General features: G+C 39.4%; 1 protein-coding gene across 2 annotated transcripts in view; it reads left to right on the top strand.

Annotated features, from left to right (window-relative positions):
* Positions 1-2,315: 2,315 nt before the first annotated feature.
* The window catches only part of NR3C1 (nuclear receptor subfamily 3 group C member 1), a gene marked incomplete at both ends in the record, with an annotated part of 95,479 nt that continues 74,265 nt past the window's right edge, over positions 2,316-23,529 (top strand). Inside the window, 2 exons of one of the 2 annotated variants that reach the window (XM_080690202.1) lie at positions 2,316-2,624; positions 5,693-6,889. In XM_080690202.1, the coding sequence (XP_080546328.1) occupies positions 5,706-6,889 (1,184 nt within the window). Of the gene's footprint in view, positions 2,625-5,692; positions 6,890-23,529 lie in introns of those variants that run through there. The other variant, XM_080690203.1, reaches the window with a different exon arrangement.

Raw genomic sequence — 23,529 nt, 5'->3', positions numbered from 1 at the left:
GAATATTATAATAATATTCATATTTGGCCATCACAATGGCCCAATGTGATATTATACCTAGCAGACTAGCTGACTCAAGTGTTATTATAAGTCTCTACTATATTTGCCAGTTATGTAAAGGGCTCCATTCCAGGAGCCAGATGTACAGCAATGTAGAAGCCAGATCAGGTCCTTACCTTTATGAAGTTTGATATAATCAACTTCATTCTCATTTTTGCTTCTGGGACAATTACATTTCTCCTCAGGTGGGGATTCATCCTATTTCTTACCTTGTACTAATGATATTTTACCAGGGTTATAGATCAGTAAGCGTCATATTTAAGACTGAAGATATTTTTATTTTTTGTGGTACCGGGGATGGAACCTAGGGGTATTCTACCTCTGAGCTACACCCCCAGCCCTATGTTTTTAGTCTTTTTATTTTTTCCTGTGGATCATACTGAAAATGGCATACATTCAGATTGTGCTTGGTGCCCTCCCTACCCCCCCCCCCCACACCTTCATCTTTTTATTTTTGAAACAGGGTCTGAGTTGCAAGGGCCTCCTAAGTAGCTGAGGCTGTCTGCCAATTGCAATCCTCCAGTCTCTGCCTCTGGAATACTGGGATTACAAGCTTGCACCACCATGCCCAGAAAAGACTGAAGATATTATGCATAAAAAACATTCAGTAAGTGCCTGGCAAACTATGGGTGATCAAGAGAGATTTTATTATTAGAATTGTGATTTGCAATACTAAATCTTCTTTCATTTCTGGTACAACTTCATCTTAAAAGTCCACAAGCGCTTACTTTAAGTCTACTATGGGATTGATATGTGCCTCATGGAAATTATGCTCTTTAATACTGTCCATTTCCACCCTCAACACTTAGGAGCTGTGTGACCTTAGACAAGCATCAACTGATAAGCCTGTTTTCCATACTGAAAAATCAAGTAGGGCTGGGGGTATATTCAGTGGTAAAGCACTTGCTTTGCATACAGGAAGCCCTGGTTTGATTGCCAGCACCACCAAAAGCAAAAATCAATTAAGAACATCTTTTTAATTCAACAGCTGTCAGGAAAAGGGGCAGCAGAGCAGAATGGGAGGAGTTAATAAATGTTAGGCGTAAGTCATGAGTTATCTATAGTTTGCATATTTTCAAATGAATGTGAATGAAATTCCCCCCCCCCCATGAAACTCAAAAGTTAACAGGCATATGTAGGCAGCTGAATTTTTTAAAAATTGTGCTCAATTAAGAGTGTTTGCTACTTGAAAATCTGAGACAGGAGGAGCTCAGGTTTGAGGCCAGTGCGTGGTAACTTAGTGAGATCCCGTTTCAAAAATTAAAAAAAAAAAAGAAAAAGTAGAGTAGGGTGGGGATGTAGCTCAAAGTTAGAATCCCTCTGGGTTAAACTACCCAGTACCACAACAAATTTACAGTTGTTAGCATTAGCAACTTTTAATTTAAAATTATGTATTCCTCCATATTATTGCACTTGTAAAAAAAAATAAGAAAAACGTTAACTGGGAAGTCGTGTAAAAGCACAAATTATTTAAAAGCAAACAATGCCTACCTACTACCTTGAATTCAAATATGTAAAACTGGCTTATGGTATGGGGAGAAGTGTTCTATCAGGTTAACTGTTATGGCCCCTTTACATACATACATACATTATGTAACATGTACGCATGTACATACCTAAGTATATATATACACATGAGTATATGTATACACGTCTAATTCCTACTTCTTTCAAGCAAATGTACAAGAGTAATCATTGGTATGAGTTAACTCACTTTTAAAACATGTATAAGTTAACTGTAATTGGGTCTTGATTCTCCCTTCCAAGAAACTGTTGGTAGCCTGGGGTCCAAACCCACGAAAAAGAGGTTTTATTCTAGTATATTGGAGATTTAAGGCATGGAAAAACCAGCAAGTAGGCAGAGTAATCCGAGTCCACTTTCACTTGGTGTTCACGCGGAGCGTCCAAGGCAAGAGGCTCCCGTCGACCTGCACCTCCAGGGGCCGACCCGCGATCGGGACGCGGAGGGCTCCTGTGAGCGCGGGCGGCTCGGCACTCTCGGTGACAACTCTCCGGCCCGGGCTCTACGTCGGCGCAGGTTCTGGTTCCCTTTTCCGCGGCCGGCGTCTCTCCCTTTGCCAAGATGGCGGCCGCGGAGTCGTCCGGGGGTGCGTCCCGTAGGCCGGCTCCGGGCCAGGAGCCGGCTTCGAGCCAAGTTCCTCGCAGACGGGCCAGGCGGCGCCCGGGGCGGCGCTCGCCCTCCAGAACCCAGGGAGGGCGACCCAGGCCCGCCGCGAGCCGCGTCCTCCGCCGAGATGGTGGCCGCGGGGCCGGGCCGGCGTCACCCGCCTTTACCAAGATGGCGGCGGGCAACTTCCGGCACGCGCTCCCCAATCGCCTGCAAGATGCCCGAGCGGGGGCGGCCGCCCGCGGAGTCGGAGCGCGGCGGGAGGAGAGCGCGCGGCGCGCCGCCGGCAGCGACTAGGTGGAGCTGCGCAGCCCCCGCTCCTGTCAGGAGCTGCCCGGCGCTGTCACCTGTGGGGGCGCAAAAGTTACCTCCGCACGCCCCAAGGCCACACAGCACAGCCCTCCCCGTCACAAAACCATGCTCTGTGCCGCGCCAGGTAGGAGCTCGCCGGCCGCGCCCCAGCCTTCCGGACGCGGCGGGCCGGGAGGGGGCTCGGGGGGCTCGGGCGCCCCGCGCCGGGAGCGGCCGGGCCACGTGTTCCCCGGGCGGCGGGGGAGGCGGAGCGGGAGCGGCCGACCCGGGCGCTGACATCTCAGCGCGGCGCGCGTCCGGCGCTCCGCGGAGGGGCCGGGGTCCCGGGCCGCGGAGGCTGCGACGCCCCGATCCGGGGCGGCAGATGTCAGGCTCGGGGGAGGGGCCTGGCGGCGGCGGCGAGGTCAGGCGGGGAGGGAGGGAGGGCGCGCTCGCCGCCAACTTACTCCGGGGCGCGCAACTCGCTCCCGGCCCGCCACCCCCCGCCCTGCGCAGGCATGATTCTAAAAGTGCCCAGAAGTGGGCTCGCGGGCGGCTCCGCGCGGGGCGCGCAACTTCCCTCGGGGGTGCGCGCGCGGAGGGCGGGGTGGGGGCTGAACTTGGCCGCCGCCTCGCGGCTCGGAGCGGCGGGGGCCGCGGGCGCGGGGCGGGCGCTGCCGCGCAACTTGGCGAGCGGAGCGGAGCGGAGCGGGCGGACGATGCGGGCCGGGGCGCCGGCCGCCCGAGTCGCGGCGCGGGGTAGGTGCGCGGCCGTCGCGGGCCGGGGCGGCGGGCGGCGCTGTCACCGCGGGCGGGCGGGCGGCGGGCGGCGGGCGGGCGGGCGCCCTGCAGTTGCCGGCCGCCGCCAACAGGTTGCACCGTCCCCCGCGGGCGGCGGCGGCGGCGGCGGCGGCGCGGGGAGCGAGCGGCCGGCGAGCGCCGCCCCGAGTGCGCGCCCAGGCGCCGCCCCCGCCCGGTCCGCTCCGCGCCGCGGCCCGGCGGCCTCTCCTCTCGCGTGTCCGCGCTCCGCCCGCGGCCTCCGCGCCTCCATCTTGCGGGCCGCCGTCGGGGACAGGTCGCGGAGCGCGGCGGCGCGGCGCCCGGGCAGCGACCGGCCGCAGGAGGGGCGCCGCCTCCCCATGGAGCAGGGGGCGGCCGTGGACTTCCTTTTTATAAGAGAGAAAACAATTTCCCCGCCGCTCCTCCCGCGGCCACTCGCTGAGTTGTCGGTCGCGGCGGCGGCGGCGGCGGCGGCGGCGGCGGTGAGTGGAGCCCAGGGCGCGGCGGGCGCAAACTTTACGGGCCTGGAGGGGGCGGCGGCGGCGGGCATCGCGAGCGCGTCCCTGCGCCCTCCTCCCCGCGCCGTCCTCCCCGTCCCTGTCCTCCCCGCGCCCGTCCTCCTCGCGCCCTCCTCCCCGCACTTTCTTCCTCCCCGCGCCCTCCTCCCCGCGCTCTTCCGACCTTCCCGCGCCCGGCCGCCCTCCCCGCGCCCTCCTCGCCGGCGCCGCGGAGCCGGGCTGACAGCGGCCGCGGCCGGCCCGAGTGGGCGTGCCGGGGCGCCACAGGTCGGCGCGGCCCGCGCGGGCTCCCCGAGGTCTCCCTCCCTCCAGCCCGACTTTTCCAAGTGGCCCTCTTGGGAAAAGTCTTTTCCTTGCAGTCACGGGCTGCGACCTTCGGCAAGTGAGAGTTTGGCGCTTGGGGTTGCAGGCCTGTAATTGCAGCCCGGTAATGCCACTTAAGACCCCTCGGCACGGTTCATTAGGGCCGCTTAACGTGGCGGGGTTATTTGCAGCTTAAACCGGGGGATAATGTCATGGAGGGAGCGTTTGATTTTATGAAGTTCTGGTTTCGGGTTTGAAGGCAGCTGTCAAAAAGAGCGGCGTGGAAATTCATTAGGCTCAATTTGATACCTTGTGTATAGAGATCGTTATCAGACAAATACTGCGTAGAGGCTGAGAGCTAAGCAGTTTACCCAGAAGATTCTTGTGGAGTCGCGTCCCCACCCCTGTCTCCACCTTCGTCACACTCCCCTTTCTGTGAGGGCCAGTGACGTTTTTCGTCTTAGAGCCTTCTTACAAGAAAAGTTTCCTTTTATTGGACGGGATTCGACAGTAATGTCCCAAGTGTGCTTGTCAAGATTGTGCCTGCCTCTTAAAACATTCTAATTATTAATACTGCAATAGCAATCTAATCCTCGAGGACAGGCTGAGAATTGGGATAGGTGACGGTTTTAGAATGCTGATAAGATTATTCTGTGCATTTTATTGGATAATATCTTACCTGGATTTATATGAATGTGATTTTACAATTATGGGCCTTCCTATTTTTCAGAACCTCAATATTTGGAAAGGAAAAATCTTAAATTAGAATTAGTATTTTATAATTTAGAGACATAATAGTATTTCATACTTAAGGTCATAAGCAATGTAAAAAAGAAATGTAGCTTAATCTTTAGTCCAGATTGATCTCGATGTTATTGTAATAAGGATCATACCGTTTCACTCTATTTAAATAGGCTAAAACTGTAGCAAAAAGCTACTACACATTCTAGCCTGTTTTATAAATTTAAACTTTAGTTGGCCTGTATACGATGTATTTCATTTTACATATCAAAACTTCAGAGGTAGGTGCTAAGAGATTTTCTCAGCCTGTTAGAAGATAAGCAGATCAGCATTGTTTATTTTTCATAAAACAGGCAGAATTCACTAGTATAAAAAAGGATTGGATGTGTGAGGAGTTGGTTGGAGGTTGCCTTGGGAGTAATTAGGGATAGAGAATTCTAGCATAGTATTTGTCACGTGGTCTATGTATTCCTCAGAAAAACAACAAAGTCAGAATATTGATCACATTTCTTTTTTTTAAATTAAATACTTTGACATCAACTTGAACCTTTAGAATAGCCAGATGTAATAACTGATAACGTGTGTGATTAACCTAGCTACATGTGCAGTGAGTGGCAGGATGAATAGCAGCACTTGGTGTGATGCAGTGTTGTCTTCAGCCATGCAAATGGACTGCCTCTTTTAAATGTTGGTACACTGAAATGGGGGAAGAGGGAATTGCTTTTTATTTTGGAAGATTGAAACTACTCTTCTGATAAGTAATTTGATCAGAGTTAACTGTAAGATTCACTTCACAGTCTTTTACTAATTGGATCACAAAGATAATGACTTTATGACTGGTGTTTTCCATTTATTTATTTTTCTCTTGTAGCTGATATTCGCTGATGGACTCCAAAGAATCATTAGCATCCCCCAGCAGAGAAGCCCCCAGCAGTGTGATTGGCCTGGAAAAGGGAAATGTGATGGACTTTTATAAAACCCTAAGAGGAGGAGCTACTTTGAAGGTTTCTGTATCTTCACCCTCACTGGCTGCTGCTTCTCAGTCAGACTCCAAGCAGAAAAGACTTTTGGTTGATTTTCCAAAAGGCTCAGTAAGCCATGCACAACAGCCAGATCTGTCCAAAGCAGTTTCACTCTCGATGGGACTGTATATGGGAGAGACAGAAACAAAAGTGATGGGAAATGACCTGGGATTCCCACAGCAGGGCCAAACCAGCCTTTCCTCTGGGGAAACGGACTTTCGGCTTCTGGAAGAAAGTATTGCAAACCTCAATAGGTCAACTAGTGTTAAAGAGAACCCCAAGAGTTCAGCCTCTGCTACTGTGTCTGCTGCCCCCACAGAGAAGGAGTTTCCTAATACTCACTCTGATGTGTCTTCAGAACAGCAAAATGTAAAGGGCCAGACTGGCACCAGTGGTGGCAATGTGAAGTTGTATACCACAGACCAAAGCACCTTCGACATTTTGCAGGATTTGGAGTTTTCTTCTGGGTCCCCAAGTAAAGAAATGAATGAGAGTCCTTGGAGATCAGACCTGTTGATAGATGAAAACTGTTTGCTTTCTCCTTTGGCAGGAGAGGATGATCCATTCCCTTTGGAAGGAAACTCAAATGAGGACTGCAAACCTGTCATTTTACCGGACACTAAACCTAAAATTAATGATAATGGGGATCTGATCTTATCAAGCCCCAATACTGTACCACTGCCCCAGGTGAAAACAGAAAAAGAAGATTTCATTGAACTCTGTACCCCTGGGGTAATTAAGCAAGAAAAACTGGGCCCAGTTTACTGTCAGGCAAGCTTTTCTGGGGCAAATATAATTGGTAATAAAATGTCTGCCATTTCTGTGCATGGTGTGAGTACTTCTGGAGGACAGATGTACCACTATGACATGAATACAGCATCCCTTTCACAACAGCAGGATCAGAAGCCTATTTTTAATGTCATTCCACCAATTCCTGTTGGTTCAGAAAATTGGAATAGGTGCCAAGGTTCTGGAGATGACAACCTGACTTCCTTGGGAACTATGAACTTCCCTGGACGATCAGTTTTTTCTAATGGCTATTCAAGGTAAGATTAATGTTTGCCTATTACCTCTTAAGGTTGATGGGCTTTAAAGTTATTTATTTGTATGTGTTCTCCAAAGAGTGATGTGATTTCATGTGTAAATTTTTCATGGTCTTTGAAAGTAGACATTGTAGACAATAGCAATTTATCCATACATAACTACTTCAGGTTTTTGTTGTTGTTTGTATTAGTGATACTCAGGATCCTATTGGCTAGAATTGAAACTTTTGAGAACTTTAATATTGCTCAATTACTATCTTAAAAATATTGTGTGTTCATTTAGCTGTTTTACAAAGTACTGTTATAATACAATAAGAACCCCGAATAATTACATAATCAAAAGTTGCACTGCCCTATTTGTTCTTTCATGAAGCGTTACTTGAGAATAAAGGGTCAATTAAATCTTTAGACCTCTGTTCTTCAACTAAACCTTATGTTGACGAATCTGTATTTTGAAATTGCTAAAGCAATGCAGTGTACAGTCTGTATTAGATATGGATCTTATTCATAAGGTACTCCATCTAAAGTAGATGGAGTCTGCTGATCAGTCTCTTTAAGAAAGGAATTGTTGGTAGCTGGGTGCAAAACAAAATTTTATTTCAAATGTTCCTGCAAGTCCTCAAGTAGATAACTGTTGGCTAGAATTGTTAAGTTTCAATTCTTAGCCATGATTTCTCTCCTCTTTTCTCCAGTCACTTAAACTGACATTCCTGTCTGACTCCAAAAAGGTCCGTCAGAATGGAATTATTTTTAAAAGTTCTAAATTTATATATGTGTATAGTTAGGGATTCTTAATTAAGTTTCAATTCTTAGCCATAATTTCTCTCCTTTTTTCTTCAGTCACTTAAACTGACATTCCTGTTTGACACCAAAAAGGTCTGTCAAAATGGAATTATTTTTAAAAGTTCTAAATTTATTTATGTGTGTAGTTAGGGATTCTTTACCTTGTACTCACACCCTCAAATGCTAGACTGTATATCCATTTTAATTGTGAAGGAAAATATAAAAAATGTGGATTATAGAGATACAGTATTGATTTATAGTTTTTTAAGTCACAGTAGACAGTGATATATATGTATTTTACCGGTTCGAGTTTTTTCTTAAGTTTTTGCTGTTCCTATTAACTAGAGTTACTTAAAACTCTCTCAAATTCTTTTTCTGTGAAAGGTTTCCTAACATCGATATACAAAGAGGTGTCTCTTTCCTCTTTAAGAAGCTTTTTTTTTAATTAGGAAATAATTTAGACCTAGATTTAGAATATATTCTATTCTTCTAAAAGGCTTAGTTGTTTTTTATGAAAAGAAAAAAAACCCACTTTGGTTCTTGTCTGTCTTAATCTGTTTAAAAATGATTATCTTTCACTTAGATGAACATTACTTCAACTTTTTAATTGTTGTCTATGTGAAATGAAGGCTTAAAATGTTTCCAATAAGGATATTTGAGTTCTTTCTTATTAAGTACATTGTTGTGTTTCAATTGTTAACACATGTTGTGTTTTAAATTTTCCAATCTCAAAATATTAGCAAAGGATTTTATGTGACTGGTTTTCTTAAAAAAGTATATAGTTGATTTGACTAAGCTATCTGTATGAAGCTATTAAATTGATTTATAAAGAATGTAATTACACAAAGAAAAATGTTACATTTAGGAAACTCTTCTGATAGTCATCTTAGTATTGTTTTTATTTTCTTACTATAAGGAAAAATATACATGGAACAAAACTTAATTTCCATTCACTCTGAACTTTCATTAAAGTATATAAATTCTAGGCTATTCAGAAAAAAAATGTTAGGTGAACATAGTTACCCTTAAATCATTAAAGATGATTTTACCCCTCTGTTACTGGGGGGTTTAACCCAGGGGCATTCCACCTCCAACCTACAGCCCCATCTCAATTTAATTTTTTATTTTGAAACAGGGTCTCACTAAGTTGCAGAAGGCCTACAACTTTTGGAGGCTGGTTGAAAACCTGCAATCCTGTCACAGCCTTCCAAGTACTAGGATTGCAAACGTGGGCCACTACAGCCAGCTAAAGATAATTTTTAATACTTTATGTTTTATAGTACTTTATGACATAGAAAATTTCTTCACATATTTTTTATTTGAGCCTCATAACAACCTTATAAAGAGGTAGCCAAGGCTATGAGGATGTGGCTCTTTAGACACTCTTTAATACCCAGTGATAATATTTTTATACCCATGTATGTAAATGATACTTAATAAGTCTGTGTTTTAACAAAAAAAGTAATACCTTAGTACAAGATAATTTAAGAATGTTTGGAAATTGTATACCTTACAGTATTAATTTAGCACTGGGAATTAGAATTACCCAGAACAAAGCTTTACCCAAATAAATTGAAACAATGTTTCTTTTCTAACCATCATTGAATTAGTCTATTGTTTTCAAACAACAGCCCTGATGTAACTAAAATTGGTTGCTTTCTCTATATGTTATACAGCTCTCCCCAAACATTAGGGAGAGACCTTGAGTGATTGGCAATCAAATCAACAGGTTGAGGCTACAACTTTATTTGAATACATACCTTTTGATTTTAGGATAGAGAATACCACCGATAACTTTACATGCAAATTTTTTTTAGTTAAAATAGCAAATTGTAACTTTTAAACTGCTTCCTGCTTTTTTTTCAGAATGCTTTAAAAGTACTTTATATTCTTTTGGGTAGGGAAGGCAGTTCTTTCAAATGTGTCAGTGCACCATAACATCAAGTTAGCACATTAAATTCTAAAATTATGAATATCATAATTTAGCATAGAAAAGTGTTTTATTCTTAAGTTCATTAATAAGAGAAATGTTATTGATACTCAGACCCATTCCTAAGTAAAATGAACTAGCCATTCTAACTTAATATGCTTTTTTAAAAACTTAGGAGGAACACAATATTATGATTAAGGCACATTTCTGCATAATTTGATTTCCAACATTGTTTTACCTTAGCATTAATGGTGAAACAGCTAAAAAGTGTATGAGAGAAGTAAATGGTTTTAGGAATGAAAGCTTTCATACTGTGATAATGTTGAAATTTTAGTGTTAAAACGTTGAGCTGGGCCAGCGTGGCGGTGCATGCTTGTAATCTTAGCATTCCAGAGGTAGAGGTGGAAGATTGAGGTTCTCAGACAGCTGCAGCTACTTAGGGAGGCCCTTCCCAACCCAGTGAAACTCTGTTTCAAAAATAAAAAAAGACTAAAAAATAGGCTGGGGTAGCTCAGAGGTAGAATGCTCCTAGGTTCCATCCCCAGTACTGCAAAAACAAAAAACAAACAAAAAGTTGAGCTGGGTGCAGTGGAACATGACTTATAGTACCAGTACTTAGGAGGATTGCAGGTTTGAGGACAGCCTCAGCAACTTATTGAGAAGCTGTTTCAAAATAAAAAGGACTGGGGGTGTAGCTTCAAGGTAAAATGCTCCTGGGTTTGATCCCTAGTAGCCCCCTTCAGAAAAAAATCGTTGAGAAGGTTTCTTGAAGGGGGACATTATAGAATGATGCAGGATGAACTTTTAGCATTTTAGTTGTAGTCTAGGGCTCTGATGATTGACACCATTTTAATGAAACTACTGAAACTTAAAGTAGATTGGAATGCCTCGTTATTAATCACATGGGTATCTAATTGATAAAAGTAATAAAATTGAAGACCTGGAGCTAGACGTGGTGGCACAAGCTTGTAATCCCAGTACTTGGGAGAGTGAGACAGAAGGAACTCAGGTTCATGGCCAGCCTCTGCAATTTAGTGAGATCCTGTTTCATTTTTGTTGCTGCTGTTTGTTTGTTTTTATGGTACTGGGAATGGAACTCAGGGGCATTCTACCTCTGAGCTACACCCATAGCTCTATTTTCTATTCTTTATTTTGAAACAGGGTCTCACTGAGTTGCAAAGAGCCTCACTAAGTAGCTGAGACTGGTCATGAACAGCAATCCTCCTGTCTCAGTCTCCCAAATGCTGGTATTACAAGCATGTGCCACCGTGCCCAGCTCAAGATCCTGTTGCAAAATAAAGAATAAAAAATAAGGTTGAAGATGTAGCTTGGGGGTTGAATACCCCTGGGGCTCATCCTCACTGCCACTAAATAAATACTAAAATATAAATGTATATGCAGATAGATATGATAAAATCAGAGGCCTATATAAACACAGGGTGCATGAAACAAATCCTGTCCCTTTCTTGCTTTTCTTATTAATGTTTTCTGAGAAGGGGAGGAAGCATAAAGGAAAGAAAATATTTTAACTATAATTTACCCTTTTTTTGGTGGGTATTTCTTTTTACTTCTTACCTTTCTCCTTTCCTTCCAAAGGTTCTGACAATGGGTGTTTTCAGTGTTTTTTTTTTATTATTAGTATTAGTGATTTTCATCATATAAAGCAATTTGTAAATTTGGTTTGTTTTGGGGTATATTTTTATTGTATTTTGTTAGCTTTATTATAAAATATTGTTCTCTTTTTTAAAACCTATACTTTGTTGTGGCTGTATGATCTAAAAACTTTAAAATACTGTACTCAGGTGTGTCAATTTGACAGACACTTATTCAGATTTTATTGAAAGTATAATTTCTTTGATGTTTGACTATTTGTATATATTTTTATAACTGGTAACATAATTTGTGTTGATAATGCTGTTTTGTTCTCCTCTGCATGTATAACAGATATTTTAGTCTGAGCACTTTCAAAATATTATTGAATACTTATAAATTTTATGAAACACTTATCCTGAATATACCCTTGCATAAAGGTAGATTAAGTGCAAATTGTATTAATAGTAAACCTAATATGTAAATAAAGGTCACTTTTGAGGTGTTTTGAGATTTTAGTAGAGAGATTAGATAAAAATTTTTAGTATGACTACCTAATGCGAAAGATAGATTATTTGCATTAATTGGATAGTTATATGTCTTAATCTTCTCTGGTCTGCAGGTGATTGAAATAACCTAGTGATTTTAGGATTTTTTATATGATTAGATTAGGTCTGGGGCATAGTTCTTAATATACAGTTTTTTGTGTAGTGATTATATCTATTTTTAATTAGTGAGTTTTTATGTTCTATTGTGTGAGCAAATAAAATGGGTAAAATAGGTTTATATTGCATTACTGCTGAGGTCATCCTGGTAATATTTTCATCAGAAGTAACTGTGTGATGCAGTATTTATAGGTTTTTGATAAATTAATGAGCACTTGCTTCCATATATTTGAGTCATGTAAAATATGTTGGTAAATCCTGATGCATAAAGAGTTTTCAAGAATGTTTTGTTTAATTCAGCTAAGCTATAAAGGAAAAAAATATCAACTACTTTTATTGACCTTTACAAAAGGGTTTAAAAACCCGTGTGTTCATTATTTCTGTAGCTTCAGAGAGCCAACTACTCTCATTTTCTTCTGTAACATTCTACCTGGGTTTTTATTTTTTAATACAATAAAAATATTCCTGAGGAGAACTTTAATCTTAAAACGGATCTATTAAGTTTGAATTGTGTGTGATCATTCTATGCTAACCTAAACTAGGTGTGACTTATAATATTGGTATTTTACATATTTAAAAAATTCTATGACTTCTCAAAATTAGTTGTCCATAGTGGCTTCAACCTGGGAGGGGGCAGAGGGGGAAGAAATAGTGGTAAGGAATATGGTGGAGGTAAGTCTAGAAACACCAAGAACACTTCCAAAACCAGTGATTTGGAAATAATGTTAAGAATTCAGAGGTTTAAGAAAAGAAGTTTGAGACTGTGTTTATAAAGGGAGTGTATCAACCAGGATTACAAATGTTTTGTTTGAGGTGAAATCTAAAACTAATGTGGCAGTCCAGCCCTAATTGCTTATATGGTTATCTTTCTTGCTATGCTTTATTACTGAAATAAGGACAGAATGGACATTTTATTCCCACTATGTTATCTTCTGCTGAGATCAAGTTTATATTTGTCCTCTTGTTTATTTTTGGTACAGGGGATTGAACTCAGTGGTATTCCACCTCAGAGCTACACCCCAGTCCTATTTTATTTTGAACCAGGGTTTCCTAAATTGCTGAGTCTGGCCTCAAAACATGTGATCTTCTTGTCTCATTCCCAAGGACTGGGATTATAGGTGTGTGGCACCATGCCTGGTTGCCCTATTTTTTATTTAGGCTGCTATTAATAAAAATCTAATGATTGAACATAGTTGAAATAACCATGTCTTATATATATAACCATTTCCTATTTAATACAAATACACTGCCAATCGACTGTGGAGTACAACCCTTTTCTTTGGTAATACATTTTCACAGCATAAGTGTTTATCTGGAACATTGAGGAAATTAAAATCTTAGTGGTAAATATGCAGAATAAATTTGGGGGTTCTGCAAGTGTTAGTCATTTAAAGTATTTATATTGCAATATAGCCTTTAAAACCAACTATTTTGAATGAAAGTATGTCATTCCCTAATTTTATCTGTGGTCCAGTTTAAATATTAATAGTTTATCTTGGTAGAGCTGCATGCTTAAGCATATGTGTTCCAGGTAACCTATTGTTTTTTTTTTCTTAGCAAACTTTTTTTTTTATTTTTTTATTTTTTTTTAATTTTATTTTATTGGTGCACTGTATTCATACATCATAGTGGGATACAAACTTTTGTAGACATACATGCACACATCGCCCAGTCAGCCCCCACCCAATCCCCACCCCATTCTCTCCCCATCCTTCCTTCCCATGCTTGGCTTAGTGGTTGACATCTAGTATTATAGCAATTTATCCAAAATTAAAAATGATAATCTCACATAACAGTTTCATTTGTCTGATACCAAGTGTTTGATGATTTAAAGATAGCATTTCAATATTTCTTTTTGCTTTCTTTCTTACTAGAGCATATTTTTTTCTGTTTTTTTTAGGTGAAACTATCATATATTTATATATTTATTTTTCAGAAAAAAATCTATCCTAATATGGAATATGAATTCTAGATACCCAAAACGATCTTGAAAAAGAACAAAGCTAGCAGATATATATTTTCTGATTTCAAACCATATAAAGCTACAATAATTGAAACAGTGTAGTATTGTTCTAAAGGCAGATATATAGACCATTGGAGTTAAATAAAAGCCTAGAGCTAAATTCTTCCCTATATTGTCAAGTTATTTTTGACAAGGTTTCCACGAACATTTGGTGGTGGAAATAATAATCTTTTAACTAAATATTGTTGAAAAATAATAATTACATGGAAAAGAATAAAATTGAACCTTTACCTAATCCCATATACAAGTATTAACTCAAAATAGATAAAAGACCTAAATATAAATCTTAAGACTATAAACTTTTAGGAGAAAATCTGGGTCATAAAACCTCACAACATTGAAATTGGCAGTGATTTCTTGGATATGATTTCAATGGCACAGGCAACAGAAGAATATACAAACTCCCTAAAAAAAGAAAATATTGTATATCCAAAGACAATGTAAACAGAGTTAAAAGTTACTAATAGAATGGGATAAAATATTTCAAAATGCTATATCTGAAGGTATATTAATATTCCAAATAGAAATCCTAAAAATTAACAACAATAAAGGCAAACAATACCATTTAGAGATAAGTAAAAGACTAACATAAATAATGAATCTCCACAGATAACCAATCTTAGTTGTCTGTTGGATGGAAACTCTTGTTTCTCTGGTTCTGGTGAGTGTTACCTATTTCTTCTTTGTAGTTAATCTCTTTGAGTATTTTCTCTAGCGCTGGTTTTGAAGACATAAATTCCTTCAGTTTCTGTTTGTCATGGAAGCTTCTTATTTCTCCATCTAATTTGATAGAAAGTTTTGCTGGATAGGAAATTTTTGGCTGGAAGTTGTTTTCTTTCAGAGTTTGGAATATGTTACTCCAAGCCCTTCTGGCTCTCATGACTTGGTTTGGGAAGTCTGGAGTGATTCTAATTGTTTTGCCTCTGAATGTCAGTTGGCCCTTTGTTTTTGTTGCCTTTAAGATTCTCTGCTTGGCTTCCATATTGGTCATTTTGACAATTATATGGCGTGGGGATCCTCTTCTCCGATCCTGTCTAAAGGGAGTTCTATAAGTTTCCTGGATCTGTGTATCAACCTCTTGCTCTATATTTGGAAAATTTTCTGCTATTACTTCCTTGAAGAGATTGTTGATCCCTTTGGTTTCACTTTCTTTTCCCTCCTCTATTCCAATTATTCTTAGGTTAGCTCTCTTAAGATGGGCCCATATTTCTTCAATGTCAGATTCCTGCTGTTGGATATTTTTTTCTAGATTAGAAACTATGCATTCATTTTTGGATTGCTCATCTTCTAAGAGCGAGATTCTGTTCTCCATGTGTTCTAATCGGTTGTTTGTGCTTTGAATTGAGGCCTTTACTTCATTAATTGCATCCTTTATCTCTTTTTGGCTCTCTCTGAGTTCTTTTCGAAGCACCTCTATTATTTCTACAGTTATTTTCCTGATTTGATCTTCTAGAAATCTCTGATTTTCTGTTTTATCAGGTTCTGATGTTGTGGGGTTGTGCACATTCATTACTCCAGTGTTATTCCTCTTTCCCATGATTTCGGAGGTTTGTGCCTTCTCTGGGTTCTTCCCTTGGGTCACTATGGCTTCACTTAAGGTGCTCTGGATCTCGAGTCTGTATTATCTCAGACCCCACTACTCCTTTACTGGGTTGTATCACAGAGTCTCCGACCCAGGGAGTCGATAGAGGCTGCTTTAAACTATGGGGGGTGCCAGGTTACACGTTCTCCTATGGTGTGATATCTCTGCCACCACCACTCCCTCACTGGGTCAAGTCCCAGGAGACCCAATACTGCGATTTCTCCTCTGTGGCCCGCAATTTGACTCACTGTTCTTGAGTACGCAGATGTAGCTGTACTGGACTCGGTGAATTCACTGCTGCTGCCGCCGCCGGTGGCAATATGGCGCCTCTGCCACGCCCTCGGCCATGAGGCTGGCGTATTTTTTCTTCTCTGGTTTTGATTTCCACTCTGAATCCCTGCAGCGTGTGCTGAGCTCAGCCACTGGGAGCTTTAAATGCTGTCTGCGCCGAAAGATCCCGCCTGGCTGTTCCGCAGCGGCTCACCTGGCTTGCTGTAGCCGTCCGTTGAGTTCGCCGCTGCCGCCGGCAGTATGGCGCTGCTGCCGCGTCCTCGGGCTCGTGTGTCTCCTCTGTGGCCCTGAGCTCTGTTCTCAGTCCACTTTCTCTCTGGAGCCTGGTGGGTTTTTTTGTTTTTCTGGTGATGGTGTTTTCTGGCTATGAAAGGCGCTCTTTTTGTGGTAATGGAGATTGGTTGTTAGCGGGACTCTTAAGCCCCGCTTTTCTCGGTCGCCATCTTCCCGGAAGTCCTTAGCGAACTTTAATAAATGTCTTTAATACAGCAAGGTTAATGAAAGTATCTCTTTTTATTTTTTCCATTTACATTTAGGGTACTAAACATATGTATATATATATATACACATATACATATCTGTGTGTGTATGTATGTGTGTGTGTATATATATGGAGAGGAACTTTAATAATATGTTATAAATACTTACATATTATTTTGAGTTTTCATTTTTGTAACCAATTTGAGAGTTCAACTAATAAGTATGTAGTGTTTAAGACATGTATATAGTTTATTGCAATAAATGTTAACTTTTATTATTTTTATAATAAAATTAGCCTTATTCTAGTTGATTTCATAATTATCTGTAATAGTATTTAGCCATGGCTATTATGAAAGTATATTTGATAGCCAAAATTTAAAACCTATTGTGAAATGACACCCAATTTACTTAGTACATAATTTATTATTTCATCCTGGTTGGGGCAACACTGTGACTTATGACCTTATAAATGTCACATGTTGAACATTAAAGCCCTACTGTTTGTTATAGACACTGTTTTATGTTCTTGTTTTTTTAATGTTTGTTTTGTAACTATTGGGGTAAGGGCTTCCTTAATTTTAAGATGCAAAATTGGGTGTTTATCTCCACCCCAGGTTCCTTCTATACAATTTAATTTAGGTATTCAATAATAGAAAGGGTAGAAAAAATTAAAAATAAAAATAGTTCTAAAAATCAAGTTCACCTGGCATGGTGGCCCACATTTGTAATCCCCGCACTTGGGAGGCGGAGACAGGAGGATTGCGCAGGTTTGAAGTCAGCCGCGCTGGCTTAAGAGACCCTATTTCCAAATAAAAAAGTATAAAATAGGTGTCTCGGAGTATAGCCCAGAGGTAGAAAGGCTTCCAGGAACCCCAATACCACCAAAAAAAAAAAAAAAAAAAATCAAGTTATATTAAAGCTCAGCTGAGCCAATATATAGCCTTCTGTAGGGTGATTTGGAGTAAAAAATACTTTACAAATATGCCTAATTGTTTTCAAAACACCTTTGTGTGTTTGTATAAGTCTAAAATTTTATAATCCTCTTAACCTATGAATTTGGTGAAGGAAATAATGGGGTAGGAAATGATAAAATTGAGATATTCTAAAGTTGATTCTTAGACATTATCTCACTACATTATCAAGTACATGATAAAGCTCAGATTTGGTGTTTTTATAAGGACTTAAAAATAATACACTTGGTGTTACATAAAAAGTGACATGTAAATATTAGATTGGGTTCCTAAAGGTTGTTTTATGTGTTAGTTACAATGATTTTAGATAGAGTTTAAAACAGTTTGCAAGCTCATCTATTCCTACCCCTTCATTGTTTCACATGGGAAATTAAGATCTTTAGAAAATATTCAAGGAAAACCCCGGCATGGTTGTGCATGCTTACAATCCCAGCATTTGGGAAGCTGAGACAGGAGGATCTGGGTTCATGACCAGCCTCAGCTACTTAGTGAGGCCCTTTGCAATTCAGTGAGACCCTGTTTCAAAATAAAGAATAAAAAAGATAGGGATGGGGGTGTAGCTAGGAAGTAGAATGCCCCCTGGGTTCCATCCCCAGTACCACACACACGCAAAGTATTCAGGGAAAAACCATAAAATTAATTTGTGGTATAGCTAGGTTGAATAAGTCAATTCTTAGTTATCTAAGCTCCCCAAGCTGTATTCTTCTGACATCTGAGTCTCTTCTAGGGTTCTGAAACAAATAGCTGGCTGACAACTATTTTATAAAAGTCGCTTTTTAACTAGTTTAGATTTTAAAAATATGTCTAGATCTCTCTACATTATGTAAGCTTTTCCCCCTTAATAATGATCAAGCATTAATTATGTTATAGCACTGTGCTAATAAGCATTTTTTTTTATTCACTGAATTTAAATCTTTAATCCCCTTTGGAAGTTCTTATTTTAGTTCCTCTGTAAAGTTGATAAGTCTTTCAATATCCATGTAGGATAAAAAGCAGTCATTATTTACCTTAGTTTTACAGGTGGGGAAATTTGAGACATATAAAGAAAAATAACTAGGAAACCTAACCTTAATATGATCTTAAAAGGAAATGTTTAATATTTAAATATGTTAGAAATCCTTCCTGGATCTTTAATAATGCTTCTCGGTGGTGAATCTTTAAACTTTATATAGGAGAAACTTGATCAAATCAGATTACCTGCATATATTTGTATAGTTACTTACTGCTTTCTCTCAGTTTCAAGTTCTGCAAAATAGATAACCCAGTGTTTTTGTCTGATAGTGTGTTTACTTTGAAAATTAAAAAGCATTATAAAAATGCAGGGTGGAATTTTTAAAGCTCTGCCAAGTCCACTCAGCTCAAACCAGCATGACCCTTATTGGCTAAGTAGTTATGGCATCTGTCTGTAGCTGTGTAGATGTTTCCTATCATCAAACTAGGAACTTTTTTTCATTGTGTATTATATGTACTCTCAGAAGGGTCATGGATCTACTTCATGAAGACTACTGTATTTAAAGTCTTTAAATGCTAAGATAAGGATAATTAAGTTTATTTATGCATTTTTCGGGGTTTTTTGTTTCTTCAAAGCTTTTCAGTACATTTTGTTGCTATATATCAGGCATGCCATGTATATTTAACAGCTGTATTGATAATTTCAACTACCTGGTTACCTTTTTATTTATAAATACTAGAAAATCCCTCTTCTGATATTTTTATTATCTAATATTCTTACAAGCAACATCTGAAAATGAAATTATCTTTATTTTCACATTTATTTAGCAAAGCTGTGTGCAAAAGAGATTATGAGAATACTGAATACTAAAATTTAAAGTGCACAAATTGTGCACTTTATGAAACTTATGAAACTTAAATGGCTACATATACTTTTTCTTTATTGACATAGTGGTTGGAAAACACCTCAGTAAAACAAGTTGGATGGGTTAAAACAAATATCAAGAATGTGTTTGTATGTCTGTATAGAGAGAGTGTACACACACACACACACACACACACACACACACACACACAGTAAAGCCAAGTACAGAAACAAGTTAAATGGTAGTTTAGTAAACATACTAATGTAAAACATAATTTCAGTTTGTACACAGAAACTTTAAAAATTTTAATTAGAACATTATGTGAAATTTGTCATCTGGAATCCAGCTGGGTTTATTAAGGACAAAAGTGTGATTATAATATAGACTGATTAAGAAAAAAGTGAATGAATGTTGTATTCTAAACTTCCACCTTGGGAGGCTATGTGTATTATTCCTCTTTTGAAACTGGCTTCTGAGATACCTTGTAAGCCATAAAAAAAATTGAACTCATTACACTACAGTAACACTTAAGTGTTCTTAATAAAAAATGTATTTATTCCTTAGCTTGATCATTTACCTTATTTTTGTGGCTCCAAATAATTTGAGTATTTCCAGAAATTTAGAAATGTAATCCTCTCTCAAATTATAACATTTGTTTTTGTTGGAAGTAATTTAAAAGAACCCATGTAGGCATTTGTACCAAAAAAGCTTAATTCTGTTTTGAATATGCCTGGAATAAGTGCATAGCTTACTCTGGAATGTATGATATACAGTGGTTAAATTCTGAATTACAGAACTTAAATTACAAGGAACTTTAGCAAGCAATTATATATTTTCTTGATATAGTGCATAAAAATAGAAATTAGTCACCTTTATATATGCCTGACTTTTTCCTGTATTTATTTTATGTTCTAGTGAGGTGGGCTTAACCTTTGACTTGTACTTGAAGGGCATTTGGTGATAACAGATACAAGTAAATATAATGTGAATTCCTATAATACTCTGCAAATCAGTTTAATTTCTCATTCCAGTTCCTTAGTGTAATTAGAGTTAACTGTTGTATAACAATCATTATGACAAAAAACTCACCTAAAATTATTTACAGTCATAGCAGTTATAGCTACAAAATAAAATTTATGTATTTTCTACCTTCTACAAATGCTTTACTGCTGAGCTATATTTAGTTCTAATCTTCATAACCAGAAAAGAAAACTTTTGCTTTTATTTACAGTACTCTTAAAAATTAAGAATTTTTGTTATGAGTACTCTGTTTCAATTCATTTTTATGTTTATTACTCACAAAAAAGATAGGATTAGAGTGAATCCTGGCCTTTAAAATCATGAAATACATAAAGTGCTATAAGTAGTAGGATATACCTTTATACGCATTCTCTTGAGAGCTGAAATTTGAATTTCTCTGTGAAAACAGCCTTTTGAAGAACTTTACTTTTTGTGTGTGTGTTTGTACTAAAACTGTTTAGCTGGGTGTGGTGGCGCATGCTTATAATCCCAGCATTCAGGAGACTGAGACAGGAGGATCAAGGGTTTACGGACAGCCTCAGCTATTTAGAGAGGCCCTCCACAAATTAGTGTGACCCTGTTTCAAGATAAAGAATAGAAAATAGGGCAAGGGGTATAGCTCAGAGGTCGAATGCCCCTGGGTTTCATCCCTAGACACCCCCCCCCACACACACACACACACAAAGATCTAAAAACAAACTGTTTTCTTCAAATACTCTCTCTCTCTCTCAAAAAAAAAAAAAAGATCTCTATGTTTTCAGTGGCCAAGAAAAGGGAATAAAGAGCCATTAGAGCATGGCAGATATGCTTTAGTGCTATTTTTTATTTTACTTCTTATACTATCCTATTAGCCTTGAATTTCCTAGCTTTGTTCTTTAGCCAGGAGAACTGGAATATTTTTCAGTTAGGTGGGAAATGCTTCTTACTAATAAACCATTGGCTTGGGGTACCAAAAATAGTATAGTCTGTGGATATTGGATTTTTAATCTAAGATGAGGCATATTTAGAGGAGAGGTAAGGAAAATAAGTGATTTTTAATTCAGTATATTGAGGATGAGTGACCCATTATTGATGATATCATTTAACAGATCTTCTCAGTGATTTAGGGGTAACACAGACATATTTAAAAGAAGAAAAAAAAAAACAATAAAGCCAGAGGGAAAAGTTAAGATATGCATGGGGAAAACAAATGAAAATGTTTCTGTTTTAGTGACTGGCTAAATTTGATTTTTGTATGACTAGTTTTGTAAGGGACACCAGGAAATATATAAGCAGCCTAGCAACATTATCGTATTAATAAGAGGAAGAGCTACACAAATTTTTTCTAGGAAAGGAATTCTTGAGGTGGGTGGAGTAGGAGGTTAACTAGATGATTTCAAAGATCCTTCCAGTTGCCCTTGCAGCAGCAAAGGCCTATCAAAGTAGGCACTGGTAATGCAGAGATGAAGATAAATGCCCCTCCCCAGCCCCTTGTGGAGAGCAGTCTAGTGATCTTCATGCCAGGTCCACCTTCCTTCCCAATTCACCTTCTGAATGTGCACTTGAAGATCTCAAGCTCCTTCCTGGGAAGGAATAACTGGTGGGGAAGGAGTGAGAATGAATGGAAAATGAGAATTTATTCAGGTATTTAAAATGAGAAAAGGAGTGAGAAGGAATCTTAGAAGGAAAAATGGAAAGAATGCGTTAACTTGGTGAGGTCTGACTAGTTAGGAGAGAGCCAGTGAGAGACTTGAATGCCCATGGAGGGAAGTCATATGGCATCCTATTATGCTAAACACGATGTAATATAAGGAGAAATTTATTTTTGCTGTAACCACAGGTTCTACACCATTGGTGTAAGACATTTTTTTTCTTCCTGCTAGCCACTTGAAGAATTACTTTTAAGGAGAAACAGCTCTTTTTCTAGGTCACCTAGTACATAAGTCGAAGCCTGAGGAAGTGTTGCCTGGAATGTCTCCTCCAGGTATTGACATGGCTCACTCTCACTTTATTTAGTCTTTATTTATTTATCTTTTTTTTTCTTTTTTGAAACAGGGTCTCAGAGTTGCAAAGGGCCTCGCTAAGTAGCTGAGGCTGTCCACGAACCTTGATCCTTGGGTCTCTGCCACCCAAATGCTAGGATTACAAGCATGCGCCACCATACCCAGCCACTCTCACTTTATTTAGATCTCCACTTAAATGCCAACTTGGTAAGAGAGACCTCTGACTGGTCTGTCTAAAATAGTTGTATCTTTCACATGCTATTCTCTTATCCTCGACATACATCTTTTTGTGTGTGTGTGTTTTTTTTTTTTTCGCTTATACAGTGTAAGCTCCAGGAGAGCAGTGATACTGTACCTTGCTTACTCCTATATCTCAGCATCTAGATGAGTGTGTGGCACATACCTCAATCAATACATGTTGAATACATGAATAAACAAAGCTTGACATATAAATCAGTAAAAGTATAGAAAGGGTTTGTACATCTAATCTTTGCAGAGAAATGACAATAGCAGAAGATAGTGACTATCATGAAAGAGGGAGTAGCATGGCTTACCTTACCTTCCCCAGATAGGAAGTCAGTCTTAAGTCTGACAGTATATATGCCTGTGTATATGCACAGAAAATGTATGTAAATAAAATGTATTTTCAATCTCTAAATTTACACTAATACTTAAAATGGCTTGCTTTTTAGTTAGAACAACTCTAGTATATTTATTCCTAAATAAATTAGTATAGCAGAAGTGTCGAGACGATGGTTGGTTTATAAATCTTGATCGAGATAGTAATTTTTTAAAATTTTACTATAGAAATTTTACAAAAGCATATGCTTCATGTTTTCCACTTGTATGAGTTGAGATTATTCTAGGAGAGTCTAGATTATTCTAGCAGAGTCTAGAATAATGTGTGCATTTGTATTGACTTACCTAGAAAGTCAGGCAAGAAATCAGTTTGCCTGTTCTTCAGATGATAGTGTATTAGATACTCCAGAAGAGGAAGGGTGTCTTATTTTTGCCTGAATTTCTGAATTTTCAGAGGCTTATTTATGTTTTACATTTTACTTATTCTACTTATAGTAGAAAGCAGCAATTTTAAAGGTTAGTAGGATTAAGTTTATTTTTTTAAGAGTTGTGAGTAGTTCAACCTAACTGGCAAAGTTGGTCACAGAAAAGAGAATATTCAAGGTGAGTAGGTATTAGCTATAGCAAAAAAAAAAAAAAAAAAAAAAAAAAAAAAAAAAATCAGATGAGGTCATCTGATTCTAGTGTTCAGGGGAAAAAAAAGAGAAGACCAAGGACAGGGCTCTGGAAGCCATCCAGAGAGAGCAGCCACAAAAGATACTGAATGAATAGCTAGAGAATTGGGAGACACCAGTCTTAAAATGGGATGAGGAGAGAGTAGTTTATGCTGTCACATCAACTGGGGTAGAAGAGAGAGAACAGAGTATCATGAATACATGAGCATTGGTGAAGCCAGTCTTAAAACATGAGAACATTCTCAGCAGTCAAAAC

This window comes from Muscardinus avellanarius (genome assembly GCF_963383645.1).
Source record: "Muscardinus avellanarius genome assembly, chromosome: 1".
Lineage (NCBI taxonomy): Eukaryota > Metazoa > Chordata > Mammalia > Rodentia > Gliridae > Muscardinus > Muscardinus avellanarius.
Note: the sequence above shows the minus strand (reverse complement) of the source record. Positions and strands in the feature narration are given on the sequence as shown.